The 27228-nt window shown below is 43.9% G+C and overlaps 2 protein-coding genes across 3 annotated transcripts in view; both read right to left on the bottom strand.

Annotated features, from left to right (window-relative positions):
- Positions 1-16164, bottom strand: part of RFWD3 (ring finger and WD repeat domain 3) — a 39995-nt gene extending 23831 nt beyond the window's left edge. For both annotated transcript variants that reach the window (XM_082863221.1, XM_082863222.1), the window contains exons 1-3: positions 16065-16164; positions 12394-12961; positions 6976-7172 (exon numbers count right to left, since the gene is read on the bottom strand). In XM_082863221.1, coding sequence (XP_082719347.1) covers positions 6976-7172; positions 12394-12959 — 763 coding nt within the window. In that variant the 5' untranslated portion in view covers positions 12960-12961; positions 16065-16164. The remainder of the gene's footprint in view (positions 1-6975; positions 7173-12393; positions 12962-16064) is intronic.
- Positions 15855-24744, bottom strand: MLKL (mixed lineage kinase domain like pseudokinase; the record flags this gene model as incomplete). Its single annotated transcript, XM_082862986.1, is given in 9 exon segments — positions 15855-16268; positions 18884-19179; positions 19437-19486; positions 19820-19928; positions 19931-19970; positions 22017-22228; positions 24310-24352; positions 24356-24513; positions 24516-24744. Coding segments are annotated over 9 exon segments (1551 nt in total).
- Between the last annotated feature and the right edge of the window lie 2484 nt (positions 24745-27228).

Here is a 27228-nt window from a genome sequence, read left to right as displayed (position 1 = left end):
CTCTGTAATGACCTATATGGGAACAGAATCTAAAAAAGAGTGGATATATGTATATGTATAATTGATTGACTTTGCTGTACAGCAGAAACTAACACAACATTGTAAATCAGCTATACTCCAATAAAAACTAATAATAAGAAGAATCAAACCACAAAAGGAAAAACAAAAAGAAAAAAAGGGAAAAAGAAGAAATATAAAATCAATGGGAAAACAAGGTTTAAAATGGCACTAAATACATATCTATCAATAATTACCTTAAGGACTCCCCTGATGGTGCAGTAGTTAAGAATCCGCCTGCCAACACAGGGGACATGGGTTTGATCCCTGGTCTAGGAAGCTCCCACATGCCACAGAGCAACTAAGCCCATGTGCCACAACTACTGAGCACATGTGCTGCAACTACTGAAGCCTGCGCGTCTAGAGCCCATGCTCCACAAGAGAAGCCACTGCAAGGAGAAGCCTGTGCATGGCAACAAAGAGTAGCCCCCACTTGCTGCAACTAGAGAAAGCCCGTGCACAGCAATGAAGACCCAACACAGCCAAAAATATAATAATAATAATAAAGATACATTTTTTTAATTAAAAAAATTGAGAAAATAATAAAGAAACTGTAACATTAAAAAATAAATAAATAGGGGGCTTCCCTGGTGGCGCAGTGGTTGAGGCTCCGCCTGCCGATGCAGGGGACACGGGTTCGTGCCCCGGTCCGGGAGGATCCCACGTGCCGCAGAGCGGCTGGGCCCGTGAGCCATGGCCGCTGGGCCTGCGCATCGGAGCCTGTGCTCCGCAACGGGAGAGGCCACAGCAGTGAGAGGCCCGTGTACCGCAAAATAAATAAATAAACAAACAAACAAACAAATAAATAAATAAATCGTATATTTCTTTAAAAAAAAATTACTTTAAATGTCAATGGACTAAATGCTCCAATCAAAAGACACAGAGTGGCAGACTGGATAGAAACAACAAAAGCCTACAACATGCTGCCTACAAGAGACCCACTTTAGGGCAAAGCACACATACAGATTGAAAGTGAGGGGATGGAAAAAGATATATGGTGCTAACAGAACTGATAAGAAAGTGGGGGTTGCAATACTCATATCAGACAAAATAGACTTTAAGAAAAAGGCCATAAGGAAAGATAAAGGACACTATATAATGATAAAAGGATCAACACAAGAAGAGGATTTTAACTCATCAACATATATGCACCTAATATAGAAGCATCAAAATACATAAAACACAATTAACAGAGATAAAGGGAGAGACTGACAGGAATACAATAATAGTAGGAGACTTTAACACCCCACTCACATCAATGGATGGATCTTCTAGACTGAAAATCAATACAGCAAACAGAGATCCTAAATGATACAACAGAACTGTTAGACTTAATTGATATTTTTAGAAATTATCTCAAACATCTTTTGTGACCACGACAGCATGAAACTAGAAATCAACCACAGAAAAAGAAATGAGAAAAAAACGATTACATGGAAACTAAACAACATGCTACTAAAAAACCAATAGGTCAATGATGAAATCAAACAGGAAATTAAAAAATACCTTGAGACAAATGACAATGAAAACACAACCATACAAAATCTATGGGATGCAGCAAAAGCAGTTCTTACAGAGAAGTTCAAGCGATACATGCCTTCCTCAAAAAACAAGAACATGTTTTTTGTCATAAACATGTCTGTTTATGACAAACTCACAGACAATATAATACTCAATGGTGAAAAGCTGAAAGCATTCCTGCTAAAATCTGGAACAAGACAAGGATGCCCACTCTCACCACTTCTATTCCACATAGTACTGGAAGTCCTAGCCACAGCAATCAGACAAGAAAAAGAAATAAAACATATCCAAATTGGAAGGGAAGAGGTAAAACTGTCATTATATGCACATAATATGATACTATATATATAAAATCTTAAGGACTCCACACAAAAACTACTAGAACTGATAAAGGAATTCAGCAAGGTAGCAGGATACAAGATTAACATACAGAAATCAGTTGCATTTTACACTAACAATGAAGTATCAGAAAGGGGATGTAAAAATACAATACCTTTTAAAAATCACACCCGCAAGGGACTTCCCTGGCAGTCCAATGGTTAAGACTCCGCACTTCCACTGCATGGGGCATGAGTTCAATCCCCGGTCAGGGAACTAAGATCCCGCATGCTGTGTGGCCAAAAAGAAGAAAGAAAAAAATCACACCCCCCAAAATAAAATATTTAGAAATAAACCTGACTAAGGAGGAAAAAGACTTATTCACTGAGAACTATAAAACATTAATAAAGGAAACTGAAGATGATTCAAAGAAATGGAAAGATATCCCATGCTCTTGGACTGGAAGAATTAATACTGCTAAAATGGCCATACTACCCAAAGCAGCCTACAGATTTAATGCAATCCCTATCAAATTACCCATGACATTTTTCACAGCACTAGAACAAATAATCCTAAAATTTATATGGAACCATAAAAGACCCAGAATTGCCAAAGCAATCCTGAAAAAAAAGAATGAAGCAGGAGGCATAACCCTCCCAGACTTCAGACAATACCACAAAGCTACAGTAATCAAAACAGCATGGTATTGGCACAAAAACAGACATATGGATCAATGGAACAGAAAATAGAGCCCACAAATAAACCCACACACCTACAGTCAATTAATCTTCAACAAAGGAGGCAAGAATATACAATGGGAAAAAGACAGTCTCTTTAGCAAGTGGTGTTGGGAAAGTTGGACAGCCATATGTAAATAAATGAAGTTAGAACACACCTTCTCACCATACACTAAAATAAATTCAAAATGGCTCAAAGACTTAAAGATAAAACATGACACCATAAAACTCCTAAGAAGAGATCATAGGCAAAACAAATCATACCAATGTTTTCTTAGGTCAGTCTCCCAAAGCAATAGAAATAAAAACAAAACTAAATAAATGGGACCCAATCAAACTTACAAGCTTTTGTACAGCAAAGGAAACCATAAGCAAAATGAAAAGACAACCTACAGAATGGGAGAAAATATCTGCAAAAGATGCAACTGACATGGGCTTAATTTCCAAAATATACAAACAGCTCATACAACTCAACAACAAAAAAACAACCCAATCAAAAAATGGGCAGAGTAAGTCAGAAAGAGAAAGACAAATACCGTATGCTAACACATATATATGGAATTTAAGGGAAAAAAAAAATGTCACGAAGAACCTAGGGGTAGGACAGGAATAAAGACACAGACCTACTAGAGAATGGACTTGAGGATATGGGGAGGGGGAAGGGTAAGCTGTGACAAAGCGAGAGAGAGGCATGGACATATAAACACTACCAAATGTAAGGTAGATAGCTAGTGGGAAGCAGCCACATAGCACAGGGAGATCAGCTCGGTGCTTTGTGACCACCTGGAGGGGTGGGATAGGGAGGGTGGGAGGGAGGGAGACACAAGAGGGAAGAGATATGGGAACATATGTATATGTATAACTGATTCACTTTGTTATAAAGCAGAAACTAACACACCATTGTAAAGCAATTATACTCTAATAAAGAAGTAAAAATAAAAAAAAGATACAAGGAAATAAAAATTTTAAATAAAAATTACTCAACCCCCACCCCCCAAAAAAAATAGAACTCAGGCCTACCGGACCTACTGACTCACAATCTGCACTTTTACAATCTCCCCAGTGTACTTGTGTACCCATGAATAGTTGAAAGGTACATTTCTACCTCGACATGTCTTTTCTGTCTGAGAAATACCCACATTTTATCCAATTTGATATAAATAAAACACTCAAAAATGCAAAGAAAAAAAAAAGGGCAGAAGAGGGACCTCCCTGGTGGTGCAGTGGTTAAGGATCCGCCTACCAGTGCAGGGGACATGGGTTCAATCCCTGGTCTGGAAGGATCCCACATACCATGGAGCAACTAAGCCCACGTGCCACAACTACTGAAGCCCGCACGCCTAGAGCCCATTCTCAGCAACGAGAAGCCACCGCAACGAGAAGCCCAGGCACCGCAACAAGAGAAAGCCCACGTGCAGCAACAAAGACCCAACACAGCCAAAAATAAATAAATAGATAAATATCCTATGATAAACCATAATGGAAAAGAATATATAAAAAAAGAATATACATATATATAACTGAATCTCTTTGCTGTACAGCAGAAACTAACACAACATTGTAAATCAACTATGCTTCAATAAAAAAATAAATAAAGTGAACCTCTTACAAGCACAATTAAAAAAAAAAATTTACACTCCCACCAGTACTCTATGAGAGGTCTGGTTGCTTTATATCCTTCCCAATACTTGATATTGTCAGTCTTTTAAATTTTAGCTGTTGCGGTGGGTGCATATCAGTTACCACATTGTGGTTTTAATCTGTATTTCCCTGATGACTAATCAAATCTCTGTATATATTTATTGGACATTTAGCTATCTTGTTTTGGAAATACCTTTGCAAATCTTCGGCCCAGTTTTCTATAAGGTTGTAGAAGTTATTTATGTATTCTAGATATAAGCCCTTTTCTGGATATATGTATTATGAATGTTTTCTCTAGTCAGTGGGTTGCCATCTCACTCTTTTAATGATGTCTTTTTTTTTTTTTGGCTGTGTTGGGTCTTTGTTTCGTGCGAGGGCTTTCTCTAGTTGCGGCAAGTGGGGGCCACTCTTCATCGTGGTGCGAGGGTCACTCTTCATCACGGTGCGCGGGCCTTTCACTATCGTGGCCTCTCTTGTTGCGGGGCACAGGCTCCAGATGCGCAGGCTCAGTAGCTGTGGCTCACGGGCCTAGTTGCTCCACGGCATGTGGAATCTTCCCGGACCAGGGATTGAACCCGTGTCCCCTGCACTGGCAGGTGGATTGTTAACCACTGCGCCACCAGGGAAGCCCTGGACATTTCTGATTGCAGCACATCAAGAGGCACATAAAATCTGGTGGTTTCACTTTCTGAAATGCTAAGATTGATCAGTGGGTTCAGGTGGTGTCAGCCTGGTCCCTCTATTAAAAAGACTCCCACCAACCTTCCAATCTAATGGTTTGAAGAGTCACTGATGATCTTTGACTAGATACATCAATGCATTAGGAGTCACAAAATGATAATTTTCCCCCCTATCATTCATGCTACAATTACTAGCTGGAATTTTTCTATTAAAAAAAACTTCCTTAGGGGGTGGGTGGAAGGGAAGAATAGGCAGAGCATAGAGAATCTTTAGGGCACTGAAAATACTGTATATGATATTATAATGATGGATGTATGTCATTATACATTTGTCCAAACTTATAGAATGTGCAACACCAACAGTAAACCCCAAGGTAAACCAAAGACTTCGAGTGATTACAGTGTGTAACTAACGCACCATTCTGGTGAATGATGCCAATAATGGAGAGGCAGTGCATGTATGTGTGGGGGAGGGAGGGGGGCAGGTGCATATGGGAGATCTCTCTAGCTTCCTTTCAGCTTTGTTGTGAACCATAAACTACTCTAAAAAAAAAAAGTCTTAAAAACAAACAAACAGGGCTTCCCTGGTGGCGCAGTGGTTGAGAGTCCACCTGCCGATGCAGGGGACACAGGTTCATGCCCCGGTCCAGGAAGATCCCACATGCCGCGGAGAGGCTGGGCCCATAAGCCATGGCCACTGAGCCTGCGCGTCCGGAGCCTGTGCTCCGCAACGGGAGAGGCCACAACAGTGAGAGGCCCGCATATCCAAAAACAAAAACAAAAACAAAAAACAAACAAACAAACACTTAAAAGACCTTCTCCATCAACTATTTGGTTTTCTGGATACAGTTCATATAGGAAAGGCAGGATAAATGCTTAATCCTCTATTCAACAGTTTTCAGAGCAATGAGTTAGGGCTCTAATAACTTATTATGGTGATAAGTAAGGTTTTTTTTTTAAAAAAAGTGCACAATTATGAATTTATAGATTCACACAGATTTGATGTATTTCAATCTGTAATCTAAGAATACATTCATTATTCTTTTTAATGCTCAAACTGTCCCAACTTAGGCCAGTAGGATCTCTTTCAAGGTTGCACCTGTGCCTACTGATGTAACTGTGTAAGACTCAGACGGCTTCCTTGCTTTCCAGCACAATAAAATGCCGTAGGCCCATCTTGTATATTTCCTATCACAGACCTGGAAAGCCATTTCTCCAAGCCTTGGTCCCCTTTAGTGTGAGAAGACCACAGTGTAGGGTATCAGATAGGTTTTTTGGTTTTTGTTTTTTTTCTGGGTAAAGATTTAATTTTATTTATTTTTGGCTGCGTTGGGTCTTTGTTGCTGCGCACGGGCTTTCTCTAGTTGTGGCGACCGGGGGCTACTCTTCATTGTGGTGCGCAGGCTTCTCCTTGTGGTGACTTTTCTTGTTGCGGAGCATGGGCTCTAGGTGTGTGAGCTTCAGTAGTTGTGGCTCGTGGGCTTAGTTGCTCCGCAGTACGTGGGATCCTCCCAGACCAGGGATCGAATCCGTGTCCCCTGCATTGGCAGGCGGATTCTTATTCACTGTGCCACCAGGGAAGTCCCCAGAGAGTTTTTTAATACAAGCATATGCTTAAAGGGTCTCTGCGCATCTACTGTTAAATAAACTTCCACTTGCACAACACGTAACATTACACTAGGACTTAAAAAGTACCGGACTAGACAGGGTGCTGAATTTACAAAGCTTTTCTTTTAAATAATCTACTTCCTTCTCAAATGTCTAAGAAAACGAAAGGGAATGTAAAATGCCATTATAAAGTGACCAACTCAATGGGTCACAAATCACATTAAATTGCAAGCCAGATCAAATCCTCTCTATATAGTTATGGCCAGTGAAAGCTCTGTACTATAAAGCATTAATCTATGACATTTGGGGTGAAAAGGCAAAGTATTAAAACACTAGTCTAGAGTTTCTAGCCTTCTGGAGTCTAAGCTTTCCAGATGTTGACCTTGTGGATCAAATCTGGATAAAACACTCACCTTCTAAAACAACAGCTCTAGGTTCCTCTGCCTGGACAACTCCCTCTTCATACTCTGTGGAGCTGTCACTGTCAGAACTACCTGATACCCGCAAGTCTTCAGAGACAGGATTCCTAGTCTCTGAACCATAAGAGGTGGCTGGCGAATGAGGCTGCGTCCTGCTCACTTGAAAGTAAGCATCCAGCGGTGATCTCAACCTATATATGCAGAAAGACAACAGAATTCTTGTACAATATACCATCATCACAAGAATAATCCACAGTAATTTGGAGGTAAATCCTAGTCATTTTAATGCATCACCAGGCCATTAAATGCTGCCTTTGAACGCTGAAGTAGGAATAGAGATTCAGGCAGGTGCTGACTGGACTAGACATGCTCTTTCCACTCAAGTATTCCATTAGCCCACACTGAAGCCTGACCCCTCTGCTAAAAGCTAATCCTACTTTACTGGCACTTCTTTTGTCAATACCTTTTAAAGACATGACTCATTAATATAAAGAAAGGGAGGGAGGGAGGGAGGGCTGACTCAGCAATTTGTCTGCTGATATTAGGGGGCTGAAAAGAGAGTGGGCAAGATGAAAAAGGGCCCTGTTTTTTTTTTCGGTACGCCAGCCTCTCACTGCCGTGGCCTCTCCCATTGCGGAGCACAGGCTCCGGATGCACAGGCCCAGCGGCCATAGCCCACGGGCCCAGCCGATCCGTGGCATATGGGATCCTCCCGGACCAGGGCACGAACCCATGTCCCCTGCATCAGCAGGCGGACTCTCAACCACTGTGCCACCAGGGAAGCCCTAAAAGGGCCCTATTGATCAAATATGGCCTCATGGGATTCTGCTTCTGCAGCTACTAAGACCAAGGTCTTTTGAAGGTATGAAGCCTGGCTATGGTCATCATTGTCTCATCTCTTATTTTGAGCCACTTTTCAAGTCAAAAATGTCAAAGAAGGACAAAAGTTCTCTCTTTTGCCTGCTCAAACCTGCTGTTGAGCTCTCTAGTGATTTTTTTCCATTTACTGTGTCAACTCCAGTATTTCTATTTTGTACATTTTTATAACTTCAGTCTCTTTATTGATATTGTCTATTTTGTTGTTTTATACTTTGCTTTAGTTCTTTGAATATATTTAAATAGCAGATTTAAAGTTGGTCTAGTAAGTCCAACATCTTGGCTTCTTCATGTACAGTTTCTAGTTTTTCTTCCTGTGTTTTGGTTATACTTTCTTTACATATCTTATTTTTTCTTGAAAACTGGACGTTTCAAATAATATAATGTGGTAACTCTGGAAATGAGATTTCACCCATTCCCAGGGTTTGTTGTTGTTACTATTTCTTATAGTTGTTACTATTGGTTTAGTGACTTTTCTGAAGTTAATTCTATAAAGTTTGCATTCTTTGTTGTGTGTGGCCACTGAAGTTTCTGTTTGGTTAGCTTAGTGTTCAGTTCATGACTAGATAGAGATTTCCTTAAACACTTGGAATCAGTACACCTCCCAGTCTTTGGTGAGAGACTTGATGTGTGTGTTGGGACACATCATCAATAATCAGCCAGGCAGGTGACAGTTCTGCCTCAGCCTTCATTTCCTGCTTATGCAGAGCCTCAAAGTCAGCCAGAGTTGAGAGCTTAGTGCCTTCCTAGGTCTTTCCTGATTGTGGGCCCAGCTGCACACAGCCCTGGGCATGTATGTGGCCTTCTAGATTCCCAGGAATATGTCAGAACTTTTCAAAACCCCATAGGAAGATCTCATTCTCCACCTTTTCCTTTTAAGCTTTTTGGTTAGTCTAATGTTTGCCCCAATGGTCATCCACTGCCACAGGCAGACCCTGGGGAAAAGGCTTTAGAATTTTCGAACTGGACAAGCCAGGGATTGCCTTTCAAGTGGGATCTTCCAGGAAACCAACAAACAGGTCAAAGGAAGAGAATTCTCTGGGGATGAGGCTTTGAAGGACCTCCAATTCCATTCTACTCTCTCTAGTTGCTTCCAGACTGCTGCCTTTTCACTGTGATTGCAGGCATTTAGTTTTCAAGACTACTATGGAGGGACTTCATAGTAAGTCCCTCGATAGTAGTGGTTAAGAATCAGCCTTCTAATGCAGGGAGCATGGGTTCGATCCCTGGTCGGGGAACTAAGATCCCACATGCCATGGGGCAACGAAGTCCGCGTGCCACAATGAAAGATCCCACATGCTGCAACTAAGACCCAACGCAGCCAAATAAATAAATTTTTTTTTTTAAAAAAAGACTACTATGAAGCTGAAGAAGGGGATGGGAATAGGGAATGCCACAAAGCTTACAGTTCTTACTGAGATTCAGCTGGTTTGAGAATCACTCACCGAATTGCTACAAGTATTTGGTTAATTTCCAGAGTACTGAAAAGTTGATTTTGATAAATTTTGCCAGTTGTTTCAATTATTTTTAAAAAAAATAAATTTATTTATTTATTTATGGCTGTGTCGGGTCTTCGTTTCTGTGTGAGGGCTTTCTTTCTCCAGTTGCGGCGAGTGGGGGCCACTCTTCATCGCGGTGCGCGGGCCTCTCACTGTCGCAGCCTCTCCCGTTGCGGAGCACAGGCTCCAGACGTGCAGGCTCAGTAGCTGTGGCACACGGGCTTAGTTGCTCCATGGCATGTGGGATCTTCCCAGACCAGGGCTCGAATCCATGTCCCCTGCATTGACAGGCAGACTCCCAACCACTGCGCCACCGGGGAAGCCCTGTTTCAATGATTTTATGGAGAGAATTTTCTGGGGTCCTTACTCTGCCGTTTTCACTGATGTCACTCAGGTTTCCTTTTCAAAAAAAAATGCTAACCAAGTTTACAAACTTATTTTAGGAACTGTGCATGAACAGCAGCTATAGCTACTCATGAGAATAAGAATATAAGAACAGTATTTCCTAAGAACATTTTAACCAAATGAAATACATAATAAAGTTAGGCTATTACGTGCATATCAATAGCATTCTGCATAGAAACCAGTAAAAAATTAAGTGATTGACTATTTTTTAAAATATCACTCATTAATATTGCTTTTACATAGCAAAAGAGGCATTTCCAAGGTCAGGCGGGGACATATAAAAGACGAACTATGAAGAGCAACTGGGAGGCAGTGCTAGGAGTACAGTCTTAGAACCCAAGAAATTCTCCTTTTTTCCCGCACTTATCATCTCTGAATTAAATAACAGTATAGTAAGTTCTTGCCCCTTGCTTACCCTCTATAGTCCTAGATTCCATAAGCTCCAAGAGAAACGGTACCCTGATCTGTCCTGTTCACCAACGTATCTTCAAGGCAAAAGTTCAGTCTCTCACATAGTGGAGTGTTACAAATATTTGATGAATAAGTGATGATGCTGGCTGTCAGAATCAAGCAGCCTCAAACAAAGAAACAGGAAAGGAGTTTGTGACCTTGGCTGAGAAGTAGTTGGGAAAAATATCCCACTATGCAGGTTTCCCCAATTTTGGCTTCTTGGTGGAGTCTGAGGCAAAAGCTGCTCACCTTGGCCCAGGCTCTCAGCACCTGGCCCAGGAATGGTCTGTCGGGTGAGTAATGTCAAACACCATAATGAGAAATTCACCTCAAGAAATTCAGAAGGTATAAGCAATAAGTCCTGGAAAAGCTCAGACTTTTATGTGAATTTAGTGTGGAATTTGTTTACAACACAATTTAAAGGAAAAAAAATTTTAACGCCACATTTATCTGGCTCCAGAATCCATGTTCTCTCCACTGAACTGCATAATTCCTTGCCTTTAAGGTTTATTCTCTTTGTGGAGACAAACATATGACCGTCAGTCAAATAGCTTATCTGACATCATTTAACATCTAAATTCTGTAGCTCAGTCCCTGAGCAGAGATTCTACGCACATCAAGCTATTTTCTGATTAGAGTCTGGCTTCAGTGTGGCAGCATCCCCTAGGTGAATCATGCTGACCATGCCAACAAGAGAATTTGGTCTCTGTGGTGTTTCTAATTTTCTCTGTAAATTGGCATCTGGTTTATAAGTGTCACTCTCCTGTGAACTGGTTAACACAAAAGTCCCCGACCAAGAGCAATCTCCACCCCCGCCTGCTCATGAGTGGATGAACAACCAAGCGTGAGGACTACTGCAAGAGGCCTCTTGACAGTTCTTGGGGACACCACTCTCAACTCTCAGCCCCCTTACTTCAACAGGGACCCCAAATTGCACTACAAGGTACTTTCACCTATGACACAAATGTATGAAATCCTACTTTGCTTTCAAAATCCGAGTAAACGGCATCTTAAAATAACAGAGTAGCATACATTTGCAACTCTTGTCAACACAGAACTAGGCACCTCTCACCCTTGATGGATCACATCCAGCAGTGACCAGGCATTACAGAGACTGAAGCCACAGTAATAGCAGGCCCTGATACAGTAATCAGCAGGATCCATGGAAAAGGATGCAGAAATCCAGAATCAGAAGGCACAGTCCAGTTCCACAGTTATCCCAGTCAAATCACAAATCACCCCATCATCTTCCTCATTTGTAAAACATAGGTATTAGATGGCCCAGCTACCACCTTTTATTGTCACCTCATTATTTTCACAGTGTTAGAAAACAAATGGGTCTGACTGAAGCTTCCTTTATCTGTTTTTGTTGACAACAGTCAGATTCAAGTTCCAACACCAGCTCTAACCTCCTCAGTGCTGTCGCTATGAGACCCTGAACAAACCACTCTCTCAGGGTCCAAGTTTCCTTCATATTTAAAATGAAAAGGTTGAATTCAATCTCAACATTAAGATACTTAGAAGCCCAAATGTGAAACAAAGTATTTCAAAAAAAGCTGGAGGAAGTGAAAAAACAGGTAAGGCATAGATAATTGTTGTTCTTCATAATAACTCTGTCAAGACCTGACGGCTAAGCCCTTCAAGAGGCAAATTCAAACCAAAACCTATGGAAGAAAATTATTTTTAACTCTACAACACAGTATCAGGTGAAGAGGGCTAGAATGTTTCTCACTTAGTCAGATAAGCTCTAAATTAATTCACACTCTACTTTTCACAAGGCCTCTCTAAATCCAGCCTGCCCATCTTCCAAAATCTACTGCACCACTAAGTGGAGAACAATGAAACATGGGTGAGTGGAGTGGCCTTGCAAGTTAAATATTTTTTTGATGTACAAGAGACAAACGATCTGAAGAAAAGCCAGCCTCTACAGAAACCGCTGCCAACAAACTACCACTGAGTTTTCAAAACATATCAGTGTAACTTGTCCCCTCCATTACTTTGTGAAGTGAATAAGGCAAGCACTTTTATTTTCATCTGACTTATGAGGTAACAGGGGTTCAGAAAGGTCACCTGACTTGCCAAGTCACAACGCCAATTCTTGGCAGCACTGGGGCTACGATCAGGGCCTAAGGTTCATAATTCCCAATCTGGCACTAATCCTACTGTTTATACATATATTTACCTGGCACTGTTTGTCCTGTGAGACCCTCCAGCTCTTGCCCTCTGTGAAGCAGAATTCCTCCTCCTAGCTCTCACTGGCCCCACCCTGTGGTCCGAAGTTGGTCTCAGGAATTCCAGCATGCCATGAAGTCTCTGCAGCCCACTGATGAAGCTGTTCACTGGATCCAATGAAGATACTTGGGCAGTGTGGTTAGCACCAGATTCCTGCCTACTCTCCTCTGAAACTCCTGGATTGATGTTCTCCACAGTCTCTTCTCCTGAGAGCTCCTCTGTCATATCAATGGATACCTGTGGAGCAGCCTGAAGCCGGGGCAGTCCCTCTTGGCTGCTGACCACTTCATCAGGAGGGGGCTGGAGCAGGGCTGGTCCCCCTTGCCTGCTGACCACTGCAGCAGGTGCAGGCTCAAACAGGGGTGGTCCTTCCTGGCTGCTGACCACCTCAGTATGAGAAGGCTGGAGCAGGGGTGGTCCCCCTTGGCCGCTGACCACTTCAGGAGGAGCAGGCTGTTGTGCAGCACCATGATCTAACTGCACCTGAAGATCATATTTCATTGCTTCATGAGCCATCACTGAAGAAACAATATTTGTAAGTATTAGTAAAATATATCAGATATAAGACATGTTTTATCTAATCATATCTGTTCTTTAATATTTCTGTTTAAGATCATTCTTGGCAAAACTGAGAAACTTAAAGAGATGATTTTGTTCGACTTTTTTTCCCATAATAAGTACTTATAACCAGTTTTCCTGTTTGCCTTTTGAAAACATGAAGTCATGTGATCACAGCACTAACCTTTAAAATAGATCTAGGGACTTCCCTGGTGGCACAGTGGTTAAGAATACGCCTGCTAACGCAGGAGACACAGGTTCGATCCCTGGTCCAGGAAGATCCCACATGCTGCAGAGCAAATAAGCCCATGTGCCACAACTACTGATTCTGTGCTCTAGAGGCCGCAAGCCACAAGTACTGAAGCCTGTGTGCTGCAACTACTGAAGCCCATGCACTCTAGGGCTCACATGCCGCAACTACTGAAGCTTGCGTGCCTAGAGCCTGTGCTCGGCAACAAGAGAAGCCACCACGATGAGAAGCGCGCACACCACAACCAAGAGTAGACCCCGCTCGCTGCAGCTAGAGAAAAGCCCGCACACTGAAGACTCAACGCAGCCATAAATAAATAGATAAATAAATAAATAAATAAATCGATCGATAAAATAAGGACTGAACTACTGAAAGCAGTGGATCCACAAGTACAAGGCAAAGAGAGGATGAGACACACAAATCAGTTTTTCGGACTGATAACTGGTAGGACTGTGTGCTGTTGAGAAGCAAGCTAATTTCCACTGAGGGGACTGTAAAAACCATGTACCAAAGAAGATAGCATTGAAAGACGGAGATGGAAAGCCTGTGAAAGTAGTTACTCTGTCCCTCAGGCAAACAATCAAAAAACCCCTCCCCCTATGCTGCAGACAACTGGAGGTTTGAACCAGACAGACTTAAGACCAGCAGTGAAAACAAAGAGTTAAGTGAAAGTCTACAAACTTTCACAAGCGTGAGACACTTCCAACCCTTCTCCCCAGCTGCACAAATCCAGAACGCAATATTCTGGTTTACATACATTCTCTATGCCTCAAGGCAGGAAATTACAGGATTGTTGCCTAGAGAAAACCAGCTCAAGAGGAAAGATCTATAAATACTGACAGCTCTGACTCTCAAGAAAATGGCTGGATCTCTGCCCATACATCTAACAGTAAAAGTCCATTGGTTGGTAAGGTTCAGTCATTCATAAAGAGCTTCCAATCAGTTTTCTGGGGGTCTCTCCTCAAAATGAACAAATAGCCAAAGAACAACTGACATTCAAGAAAAGCCTCCAACATGAGAGAAAGAGACCAAAGCAGACAAAGAGCAGAAACTCGGAGAAAAGCAAGGAATACAATGCAAGAAACAGAAGTAAGTAAATAAATAAACAAATCCAAACTTAAAAGAATGCCAAGGAAAAAAAGATCAAATCAGAAAACAAGAAAGAGCTCTTAAAAAAGAAAATTTACAGCCAAAATAAATGCTTTAATAGAAGGACTGGAAGATAAACCTGAGTAACTCTTTCAGAAAACAAAAGACAGTTAAAAAATAATAATATTAAAAGCTCAAGCTAGAATACTTGATTAACTGAAGTACAAGAATGAGAGAACTCAAAATGGAGAAGAAAGTGAAGCAAAACCTCTGGTCAAGATGTAACCATACACTCTCTTCTAAGAACCCCAACACGGTAAATTTCCTCAAAAATTTTATCAGTTACAGAACAACCTCCATTATTAATTCCAATTTTAGGACACTTATAAAATATGCAAAACCACACTACTATATGGACTTATAGATATAAGATAGTATAAAACAAGCCCAGTCATGAAAAATACCAAATTCAGGAGAGGAAGGGTGCAGAGGTACACATGAGGTTTTGAATACAGAATTTTTTTTTTTAAGGAAAAAAAAAAAAGAATTCTATCAAAAAGTCAAAGCCAAGATTTGTTAGACCTGGGTGGTGAATGCACGGGTCTTTTAAAAATTATTCTGTGCACTTCTCAGTATGGTTAAATATTAAAAAGTGAAATTTCTTCCCATCATATGCCAGCTCTGATTAGAGAACAACCAGTTCTGATGAGACGTGAAAGGCCCAGAGCCGAATCCAAACCTGATTCATCGGTGTATCCTACACAGCAAGAAGTACAGAGCAGATGCTAAATATCTACTGAATTACCCACCATCCACCTAAAAACACAAAACCAACCAAAAATCCCCCAACAACTAAGAACATATTAGCACCCGATATTGACACAGAGATACGAGAGATATAGAACATGTTCATCCCGGCAGAAAGTTCTCTAACCAGCGCCATACTGGAGCAAAGCTTCCCAATCAACGTGGGGAAACACAAATCCCTCCAGGCCTGGGGCTGAGCAGCGGTGCGTCGGCTGCCGTCCCCTCCCCCCGCCCCCCCGGCCCCAGGCCGTGAGCAGCCTGGTTCTAGACCTCCCGTAATCTTCCCAAGCTTTGTCACTCAGATTTCAACGAATGTCCGCTACAGTCGGGATGATGGCTCCCAGTTAAAAGAATAAGAGGCGCCGGCGGAGAGTCGGGCCGACCTGGGTTCAAATCCCTGCTCTGTCACATCCTACCTTGGGACCTTAGGAGGTTCCCTATTCGACTTGCTCCTCTGTAAAATGGGGATAATAAAAGTGTTTATGTCACAGTGTTGCTGTGAGATAAAGTTGGACAGAACAATAGGTCTTTCGTTCAACTTGAAAGTGATGCAAGTAGAGGGCGCTCCACGGAACGGCAGTTATTTGCAGACGCTGAGTCTGAGGCTCGGCTGCCTGGAGAGCAAACCGGGACCTGTGACTCCGGCCCCACGGCCAAGTCGGCTCCTTCCGGGATCCCCGATGTTCCTGCCTTCCCCGCCCCCACCCTCACCAGCAACCCCAAAAGAGCGGGGATTCTAGAGACTCAGCCCCGACAGTTGGGGCCGTCCGGAGCGGCCGAACTTCGACAGCCGGGTTCCAGGCCGGCCCGCAGCCCATCTTGGGGCGTCCCGGGGCCCGGCGCCCATGGACCCAGCCCGGGAAGTCATCCCGGAGCCAGACGCCCAAGGTCTGGGAAGAGGCAAACGCCCACCTCACCTGAAACCGAAAGGACGCGGTCAGACTCGCGAGACCCCCGGAGCAGCTGCAGTCTCCTTCAAAGAACTCTCGCCGGACTGGCGCCAACAACCACTTCCGGAGCAGCTCAATCCGCCAGCCTGTGTTGAGGCCTCGGCCTGCTCCTATTGGGCAGAAGTCCCAGTCGGCGGCCAATACCCTCTCTTCTTCTTTCTTTGGTCGCCACTGGCTGAAACAGCGGTGCTCTCATTGGCTGATCCTTCGTAAACGGACTAGGCGGGACCACGCTCGAGGAGGCCTCGTACAATTGGTAGAAACCTACGTCCGTCAACTCTCGCCCAAAGAGAAAAGCGGAAGAAGGGTTTTACCGCTCTTTATTTGAATTTTGTGGCGAGAGGAAGTGGCAAGAGAAAGACTTCTTGGTCCATTTTGGAAAGATGAAAATATTAAAACTGTGCCTCATGCTATTTCTCCCTAAGTCTTTGGTGAAGGAGATGTCTTTATCCAAAGGCTGGTAGCTAATCCAATAATTTCAAAATGTTGCCCGCAGTATCCCGGAGCCGGTAAAGAGGAGTGGGACAATCCTGTTCATATATTGTATATCCTCCAGTGGGTTGAAGAGCTCATGCAAAAGAACTTACCTACGCGGTCTCTTCAATCCCAAACCATTGCAACAAACTGCCTGCTACTAAACTACCGTCACATCACTTGACAGCAAACATTTTTCAAGCATTTCCCTGAAAGACGAAATCTCACCTTTAGGAGGAAGACCTAAAAATCTAAACCGCAGGCACAGACTGCACACTGCCGAATTTCATTTGCTCAGCTTCCAATTCTGAGTGGAACTAGTAGCAGAGGAGAGTGTAAACAACTGAAAGCCTTGGATTATCCAAATAATTGACTTTTCAATATTCTCCTCCTCCAAACCTGTCACTAAAGTGAACATTAGCATTTGTAGTTTTTTTTTTTCCTTTTCCTGCCCCTAAGGGAGCTTCTACTGAGCTATAGCAAGGTTAATATGAAGAAAAGGAATGTTATTTTGTAAACAAATACATATATTATGGCATAGAATGAAAAACATTTTGAGTGATTCTCACTGTTATATAAGTAACTGCATGTCCAATGCAGAAAATTTAGACAATACATAGAAGCAAAAAAGAAAAATTGTCTCCAGAGAAGTCATTAGTTACTTTGTTTAAAATCGTCATCTATCTAAATGTGTATATTTAGGTATAGATGGAATTGTGTTTTAATCTCAAAATATATCTTGAATTGCTTTCGTTGTCAATGAATACATAGGCACATCATCAAACACTGATTCTTTGAAAATTAAAAAAAAATTAATAGGTAATATCACATGGCAAAAAAATCTGGACAACACAGAGGGCTACTTAGTGAAAAATATACAGAATGTTTCTAAAAGGTTCTGAGAGTATATTCATTCATGATCCACCTAATGGCCATGTTTACTAATTAGAAGAGAAAGAATAAACACACAAGCCAGAAGGTTATAGTCTTGTCTCCAACTTCCAAAAGTTTTATATAGTTAGAGGAGAAAGGTATTGGCTGTATTTCATTTTAGGGGTGAAATTCCCATTTACAACTTTATGGGTGATTACTTAAACACCAACCCCCCGTTGGCCCATTTGTAAAAAGACTGAAAAAAAAAATGCACTAAGCGCCACTTCATAGAAGAGTTGTTTAGATGGATGTCTTTTTTTTTTCTCCACCAAAAGACATAACTAATGGGTTCCCCTAAACTACATGATAGTAACTACTTTTATGGACCTGAACGTATAATTTAAATGAAAAATTTGAAAGAACTGTCAAGGTTAAAATATGCCAAAGAAAGTTTACACTTGTGGTAAGCCTCATCCCCAGGCTCTGGGGAAAGCCATGAATTTCCCTCTACCATTAGCAGTACCTTCATTCATTCATTTTCTAGTTCATTTGGTCAACAAATATTGGAGTAGCCACTGTCCTACTCCAGGAGAGGAATGTGAAAGCAAGGGACTCATACGTGGTTTCTGAGTTTGTAGCAATGTTCTAGTCTTTAACCAGGGGTGGATATGTGATGTTCTTTTCCTCTGACTTAAAAAAAATTGCACATATATATTTTATACACTACTGTCCTGTGATACATATCACAATAAAGATAAGAAAAACATTATTTTGTATCTTTGAACTCTGTAGCAACTTCAGTGGAAACACTTCCCCAATCCGGGGCTACTGCCTGTGAATCATGTTCTCTTGTGTCTGGAGCTTCGTGGAAAGTCTGAGAAATTTGGATCTAGAGTGGGAGAGGGAGACATTCCCAGGGAGGGAGATGGTGTAAAGAAACGGAGGAGCAGCTGATAACCTGGTGAAATAAAAGTCTGAGTAGAGGGCTTCCCTGGTGGCACAGTGGTTGAGAGTCTGCCTGCCGATGCAGGGGACGTGGGTTCGTGCCCCGGTCTGGGAAGATCCCACATGCCGTGGAGCGGCTGGGCCCGTGAGCCATGGCCGCTGAGCCTTCGCGTCCGGAGCCTGTGCTCCGCAACGGGAGAGGCCACAACAGTGAGAGGCCTGCGTGCCGCAAAAAAAAAAAGTCTGAGTAGAGGAAATTACCCCCAGGATGTTGAGAAAAGAGAAGGAAGGGAGAGAAAGAATATAGGCTGCAGTAATCTGCCTTCGCAACCCAACTTTAGACTAAACAATGCCCTTAGGGCTGGGTTTCTGAACTCCTGTGCTATTGATATCTGGGCCGGATAATCTTGGTTGTAGGCGGCTGTCCTGTGCCTTGTAGGATGTTGAGAAGCTTCTATCCACTAGATGCCAATGGCATGTCCACCCCACCCCACCTCCCCTGAGTTGTGACAGCCAAAAATGTCTTTAGACATTGCCAAATGTCCCCCGAAGGGCAAAACAACCCCTGGTTGTGATACATAAGGAAAATCTTTCACAAATGTTAAGTAACACATGTGGCCCATGCTCTTTAGACCAGAAAAAGCCCTACCTTTAACACAGGGCCTCCTGGAGGGCTCATATGCACAGCAATCATCAATGATCTCCTGCAACTGTGAAGGGCAATCTTTATCCACTGGCTCCTGGTGCCGGTCCACAGCCACCAGCTGGTAGATCTTCTTGGAATCACAGCCTGGCATGGAAATGATAGGATGGGAGGCTTAAAAATTGCTCTGGCACACACACCTCTCTCTGGATGCTGATGGCTGGCAATGGAACCAGGGACTTTGAGAACTGAAGAAACAGGAGCTTCCAATGACCCCAATGACAAGCGCAGGCAATGCCCACACTGAAGAACAAAGCGTCCAGGACAGCACTGATGGGAATTTCTAGTCTCTTGGAAGGCGACCCAATCCCAGCACCATCTGAGCCAACTTTCACACTGGTTACCTTCAAATGGGCTTTTCCCAGTGGCAATTTCCCAGAGGACGATTCCAAATCTAAAAGAGAACCAAGAAACTGAACAACCGTAACAAGTTTCCCTTTTCCCATGCCCCTCTAGCCATTTCCAGAAAACACAGTGGATTTTCTTTTTGGCTGTGCTGAGCAGCTTGTGGGATCTCAGTTCCCCAATCAGGGATTGAACCTGGGCCACGGCAGTGAAAGCGCAGTGTCCTAACCACTGGACCACCAGGGAAGTCCTCACGGTGAATTTTCTGATTACCACCCAAATCTATTCAACAGAGTTAAGGTGCTCCTCCCTAATGGCATTTGACTTGGACTTTCTTGTCCCGTTCATCTGAGTTAGAATCTGCACGAGAACATAAACATACCTGTATATTTCAGCTTTTATGTCATATTTATTATACACATTTTCCAGTCTCTGAGGTGAGATGTATGCGGCAGAATTGACTCTCTCTGCTTCTTTTCCTTTAGTTGGTCAGCTGATGGAACGCTGTGTTTTCTCAACTCAAATCCTGCAAGCTAGATAATGACTCAGAGACAGAAAGAAACAGCACCATCTCGGGTGGGGGATAGAGGGAAGGGGTTGGTGCTACACATGATTTTCAGGGGATGGTTTTTTTCCTTTGGGATGTATTTCCAGTGGTGTCTTCTGGCTCTGTGGCTACTCTCCTGGCTGGCATCCTGGGTTCAATTTATTATGGTGTAACGACCAAGAGAAACACAAAGAGGTTTCTTCTCTATAAAATGAGGCATGAGGATTACTTGAGGCGATGGTTATAAAGCACCTGTAAGACTTGGTATGTTGTTGTTCTAGTGTTACTACATTAGATACAGGGCTTTCTCAGTTGACGACTCAGCTCCACTGAGTGAGTGTGGACGGGGTGCCTGGAGTCACCGATGGCTCATTTTCTCTCGGAAGCAGACCAAAAAAACACACAAAAAAACAACACAGGGGTATCCTCTCTGTTGTATCTGAACCTATAGGCAGCCTGTTACCCCACTGACCCTGCACGGTCAATGCCATGCTCTTAAAGAAGCCACAGCACAAGTCATGGGAGTGTGCGTTCTCCTTGGTCCATGCACATCTGTCATCAGCACCATCCGTGTGCAGAGGGCTGCCAGCCCTAAACGCAGCCAGGGATCCAAAAGTAGGGGCAAGGTCCGAAAAAGGATTAGACACTTAGGTGGCTCCTCCTCCTTTCATTCACATGTTCAGTGAGCACTGACATCCTCTGACATCTGGCTCCACGCTAGCCACCAGGGGTGAAAGGCTGAATAGCACATGTTACAGTCAGGTGTGAGAAGGTCTGTGCTTTGTGAACACTTATATTACACCAGCTACGGGGAAAGACATCTGAAAGGCAGAAAAGACCCGTCTTCTGTTATTCAGCGAAAGCTATCTGTGGATGACAGAGAAAATATTCTTTTAGCACTTGGGAACTGTGGACATCGAGTTAACAGAACCCTTTTCTCTTCCATAGGAGAATCTGAATTTCAGTGGACCTTTTAGCTCTATTCCCCTGGGAAACTGACAAACGCTGACTGTTACCTATGCTCCTAAGTAATATTGCTGCTGATTTTAAAATGATGGGTGATTAGCAAGTTGTTTATGGACAAGAGGTCGGGGGGATGGGGACTATAAAGAGCTACTGGGGGACTTCCCTGGTGGTCCAGTGGTAAAGAATCCGCCTTCCAATGCAGGGGACACGGGTTCAATCCCTGGTCAGGGAACTAAGATCCCACATGCCCTGGGGTAACTAAGCTGGCACACCACAACTACTGAGCCTTTGCACCTCAACTAGAAAGCCCATGTGTCACAACTAGACAGCCCACACACCGCAACTAGAGAAGCCTATGTGCCACAAGGAAGAGCCCACGTGCCACAGCAAATGATCCTGCATGCCTCAACGAAGAGCCCATGTGCCGCAACTAAGACCCGATGCACCCAAAAAAGTAAAGAAAATAAATAAATAAATAAATAATCTAAAAAAAAGAAAGAATATTGACTCCTGTGAGTCATGAGGCTTCTAAGCCTGGATGGCCCCGCACCCACCCGAGGGGAGCCTCTTTCTGTCACACCTAGGATGAGGAGAATATCTCCTGGAGGATTGTGGGGACAGGTGTGGCGTCTCTGGCTGGAGAGAAGGATTTGATGCTGCCCTGCTGGCAAGCTGTGTTGCGTGATACCCTTCTAATTGCCTCCAGGTGCCAAGTGTGGGCTATGGCTGGCCTGTGAGTCTGAATGCCTACCTGGGCTTAAGAAGATCCCCTCATGGGTGTTGCAGGGACACAGAAGTGGTGTCGAGGCACCTAAGGGGAAATGGCTCTTAGCCCATCCCTGCTGAGTGCCTGGGCAGTGGTGGACGACGGGCATCAGAAGAGCAGGCAGGGCTGAGTCTGTCCTGTGGTGGGCACACGGGAAGCCGTCCAGGCAGGGGAAGAGTTGAACTCAGTTGAAGGCAGAGAAACGAGCAAGCACAGGCCCCTGGGAAACGTGCGTCCCTCTCCTAGCACCAAACAGTCACACAGGTCGAACTCAGAGGGGCCCTGGAAGGCCATACTCACCTTCACGTTGCAGTCTTTAGTCACCAGGAAGCTCGTGCTGCTGATGTTTCTGTGGAGTTCTGCAGGTGTTTCCTGACACGACCAAAGGCAGGGAACATTAGTGACCTTTGCACAGACTTTGCCATCCACGGGTAGGTGGGAAAACCGGGATGCAGAGGTGAGATGTGACAATTGTGAGCTGTACGCCTCTGTGGTGCTCTGCCTGGGAAGCACTGAGCAAAGCAAAGGGCTCAGAGGCATGGCGGGATGGTTGGACCATACCTAGGACCCTTCTGGTTGAAACAGAATGTGAAGCTGGGGTTCCCACCAACTTAGTAAGTGTTAAGTGTTTTGGATTAATGGAGCCCCTGCCTCCCAGTTTGGGGTGTTATCACAGAGTTGGCCTTAGGTTGGGCTCTCCCAGAAGCAGATCATGAGCCACGGATTTGGGTACAAGTGATTGATTAAGAAGGTATTCCCAGGAGAAACCAGGTGAGGGAGTAGAGGAAGCAGGACAGAGAAGGAGAAGAAATCAAGCAAGGGTGTGACTTCAGGTGAAGTTCCAGGCTCAGCCTGACCCCAAGGGGACCTCTAGAGGATAACTACCCCTCAGGGTTTGTTCTGCACGACGCAAAGGAGCTGGACTTTTGTACTCACACCTGTTGTTCAATGACTGTGGACTGGGTGGGGTTGGGGGGAGAGGAACAGGGACAGGGACAGGTGGCTATAAAGCTCCCGGGCACTTTCACCTCTCAGGGCCAAGGGGCTCCAGCGCCCATGGATATTCCTCTGCAGATGGCGGCCATGAGCTGTTAGCAGCAAAGTATGCTGAGTGGGGGATGAGTGTGCAGAGCAGGTAAAAAGGATCAGAGGCCATCTGGATAGGCACTAACAGTGTCTCCTACAGTCCAAAATTACTTCTCATAAAACTCACTAGTGTAGGGAGTTGAGAAGGAATAAACTTTATGACTTCCAAGAAAGATCTAAGGCAGTATTTCCAAAAGTATGGATAAGTGGTATGCAAGATGACATAGTAAGAAAATTATTCTTCTTTTAATTCCAGTCTTTCCGATTACGCCAAGAAGAAAGTCTCAGTTTGGTGTTGGATGTCTTTAATACCTCCCTAAATCTGCTGACATCTCCTCTGCACAAAGAGAATGCCGGTCTGAATTGCAGGCCTTTGGGCAGGAGGCATCATGCAGCCAGAATTTAATAACATTGTTTTGGTTTTATTTGTGGTCACCTATTTGTGATAAGTGATTCTTGTCTTCAAGTTATGGTAGTAATAGAAAGTGTCCTTTTTTATTTAATTAATTAATTAATTTATTTTTTATTTTTTGCTGTACGTGGGCCTCTCACTGTTGTGGCCTCTCCCGTTGCGGATCACAGGCTCCGGACGCGCAGGCTCAGCGGCCATGGCTCACGGGCCCAGCCGCTCCGCGGCATGTGGGATCTTCCCAGACCAGGGCACGAACCCGCGTCCCCTGCATCGGCAGGCGGACTCTCAACCACTGCGCCACCAGGGAAGCCCAAATCTAAAATTCTTATCAGGCCTACCAGGACCTGCATGACCCTGCTCCTGTATCTTCTGGCCTACCTCCCCACTTTCATCTGGTATCTCTCCACCTACCACACTAAAGCCATCCTGGCTTCCGGCTGTTCCTTGCACAGGCCATATTTATTCCCACCTCAGGGCTTTTGCATTCATTGTCTTCCCGGCCATGCACCTCTCCCTCAACTTCACATGACTCACTCCTTTTGATTATTCAAGGTGTCCATTCAAATGTCACCCTGACCACTCTCGCTGCACCCACTGTCACTTTCCATCTCACTATCATGTGTATGATTTTTATTGCCTTTAGATAAAATAATTTACTTAGCCCTCTATCTGCAGACTTTATGTTCCGTGAAGGCAATGATCTTGTGTATTTTGCTCTGTGTTGAATCTCCGGCACTTAGAACAGTGCCTGGCACACGGTACTCAATTCCTGTTTGTTTAGATAATTAGTGAATTTTTCCTCCTGGATAATTTACATATTAATGGAACATCCTGGAAAAACTAAGGCTGGGAGGATTGACATCAAAGAGAATGGAAAGGGAAACACGACTCATCAGTATCACCCCCACCCCGCCACTGGTGGCACACTCAAATCTCACCAGCCCCCACCATGTCTGTACCCAGGGATGTCCGGAGTTCTGAGTTACATGAATAGATACCTGCTAAAACCTCTTCAGCCTTCCTGGTTTTTTGGTAAACCAAAATGAGACTAATATACCCCCATTTGGAGTCCCCCCATCTAAAAAAACTCCTTACCACTTCTCAGTCCTTGGATAACCTTCCTGTCTTCCTCTGCATCCTATTGATCTTCCTGTTGCCAGAATGCTCCTGGGCTGATGCTTGAAATATGCATCCGTTGATCCACCTGAAGCAGCAGTGAGAACTCCTCCCAGACATCTCTCAGCCTCTTGTTCACTCCACTGAAGAGTATTCTGTCATGCCCTGCTGTTAGAAACTTCTGGGTTTATTGCTGAACTTATCTATCTGCTCCTTAGCTTCCTCTAGGGCAGCCTGGAAACGTTTCAGGGCAGTGGTTATCTCGGTGGGCAGGTTCCTCTCTCCATGGCCTTGCTGCAGCAGGCCATGGACATGGCCTCTTAGATGCCAGCACTGTTTCTGGCAGTATTTCATCTCTTCACACTGGTTGTAGATAAGCTGGACTAAGGAGATGATCTGCCTCAATTGATCCATATCTGGAAGAAACAGATGGAATTTGTTTAAGTCCCAGGAATCTCCTGCATATTTACTACTGGGCTAAGGGTGTCTGTGATTTAAATGGCTGTAGAGGTCTCCCCATCAATTTCACGTAAGGTAGAGATGGCTTGCTGTCCACCAAAATCTTCCAGTTTTAGCTGGAAAGTGTTGGCGCAGCTAGGACTACATCTCCCAGCCTTCCTTGCACCTTAATGTGGCCATGTGACTAGTTCTCACCAATGGGGTGTGAGTAATATAAGTGTTACTTTGGGCTGAGTCAGGTTTGTCTCCTTCACAGTCAGCTGGTTACACAGGATGATGTAGCCCTAGGTGTGGTAGAGCCCAAGAAGGGAGAATCCTGGATCCCGGAATCATCACTTGGAGGAGAGCTGCTCATAAACCTGGAATATCTGCCATGGACTAAATTTCTATTTCATTTGAACCATTATATTTTGGGGTCTATTTATTAAATAAATTTAGCCTATTCTAACAAATATATCCTGCCAAAGTATAGGGGTGACTATAGGATAGTAGGTTGAAAAGCTCAGGCCCTTTCCAAATAAGGCAAGGATTACCTAGTAAGTCACCAACTCTTCAAGGATAAAGGGCCCAGTGGTGGAAGATCTTCTAGTTTTTAAAGAGCAATCAGAAATTTGGATTTTTATATTAAATCTCTCAATTTAAAATATTGCAACCAAGTCAAAAAATGTTTTAAAAACTGTGCAGTCCAACACTGTGTTGGTCAAATAAAATATGTTTGTCAACTGGATATTGCCCATGAAGCCTCAGTTTACTACCTTGGCCACAGCCAGCTCAGGATATTCAGGACTGTAATAGAAGTTGGCTTCTGCACTCTCAAATTTTCTTTTCTGTCTCTTTTCCCAGTGCTTGAGCAGCCCTGCCTCCCCGGTCCTCACCTCCATCCCTCTCTACTGTGTTTTTAGCACTCTGTAAATTTGTTCCAGCCTCCCCATTGGCCGATGCATCAATAAGCCTTCATGTTGTAAGCGCTGACCCCTCGGAGGCCTTTGCACTAAAGACTAAGAGATTTTTCAGGCCCAGAGGAGTTGAGGTAGACATCTGTGTTGCCTACACAGCATCCATTTCTCTACTTCCTATTGTTGCCCAAATTTTCTGTGACTATCTGCTCCTCCTCCATTCAGCAATCAGTTTGTGGGGAGCTGGCCCCACCCCTGGTTCTAAGGGTGAGACTTGTATCTAAGCCAGTGGTTCTAAACTGAAGATGACTGAAGGTTCTAAGGCCCCACCCCTGGTTCTAAGGGTGAGACTTGTATCTAAGCCAGTGGTTCTAAACTGAAGGTTCTAAACTTTGAAGGTGACACACCCCCCACTCCCTGCTGGGACTTTTGGCAACGTCTGGAGACATTTTTGGTTGCCACGGCTAGGGGATGGGTGTTATTGACATTTAGCAGGTAGAGGTCAAGGTGCTACGATGCATAGGATGCCTCCCACCGCCCCCCCTCCCCCGCCAACGAAGAATGATCCAGCCCAAAATGTCAATAGTGCAGGGGTTGAGAAACGTTGATCTAAGCCATCAGACAATTCCTAGTAGCTTATCACAGTGATTGGTTCAAAACTGGGCACCTGGGCTACTTTGAGGGGTACGTTTGCTGGGGAACGTCCTGGCTCCCCTAAGCCAGCCCAGGAAGTCAGCTTCTAACTCTCAATCTCTCTCTGAATATGAGTGAGAAAGCATGGAGCCCTGATTCTAAAGCTGTGGAATGAGGCTAACCTACAGATGGCAGAACGGAAAGAAAAGAATGAGTCCTCAGTGACAACATTGAGCCACTGGTGGTTTGAACTGACCCTGAAGTCTACCCCATTCCTCAATTACAGGTTTCATGAACCAATAATCTTCCTTATTGTTTAAGCTCCTTTGAATCGTGTTTGCTGTACTTGCAACCAAAGGCAACTGTGTTCAGTAATGAATGGTGATAATAGCGATGATTACTACACGCTAAATGCTTTGGAACCACAAGCTCACTGTGGTTATCTGCATTGTATAGGTGAAGATCCTGAGGTAGGGAAAGGTTGCATTTAAATAAGTACAAGTCCACAGAAACGGTTGCCAAAGGACTTTTATTTTGGCAGGCAAGATCTTAGTTCCCCCGCAGTGGGAGTGCGGAGTCTTAACCCAAGGACCGACAGGGAAGTCCCTCTAAAGTACTTTTAAACAAAGTTAATCTCAACAGTTCTATTCCAAGAAGGTAATTGGTCTGGAGTCCAAATCTGGTTTAAAAGCATGAGTAAGAAACTAGCAGAAGCCAAAGCAAATAAGCAACTAATTGATACATTTTTGTTGTTGCCTTAGAGTTATACTGATCTAACAAGAGAAGTAACAGGTATTAGGGCATGCCTAAAAAGACTCAATGGGTCTCAGGCTGCCCAGCTATTCGCAGTTGCTAAGCAGAGAGCTTCAAGGCCATTTCTTGGGACTCCTGAGGGCAATGAACTATATAC

Source organism: Leucopleurus acutus (genome assembly GCF_964270905.1).
Source record: "Leucopleurus acutus genome assembly, chromosome: 20".
Lineage (NCBI taxonomy): Eukaryota > Metazoa > Chordata > Mammalia > Artiodactyla > Delphinidae > Leucopleurus > Leucopleurus acutus.
The sequence above is the reverse complement of the archived record's forward strand: the minus strand, read 5'-3'. Positions and strand labels throughout refer to the sequence as shown.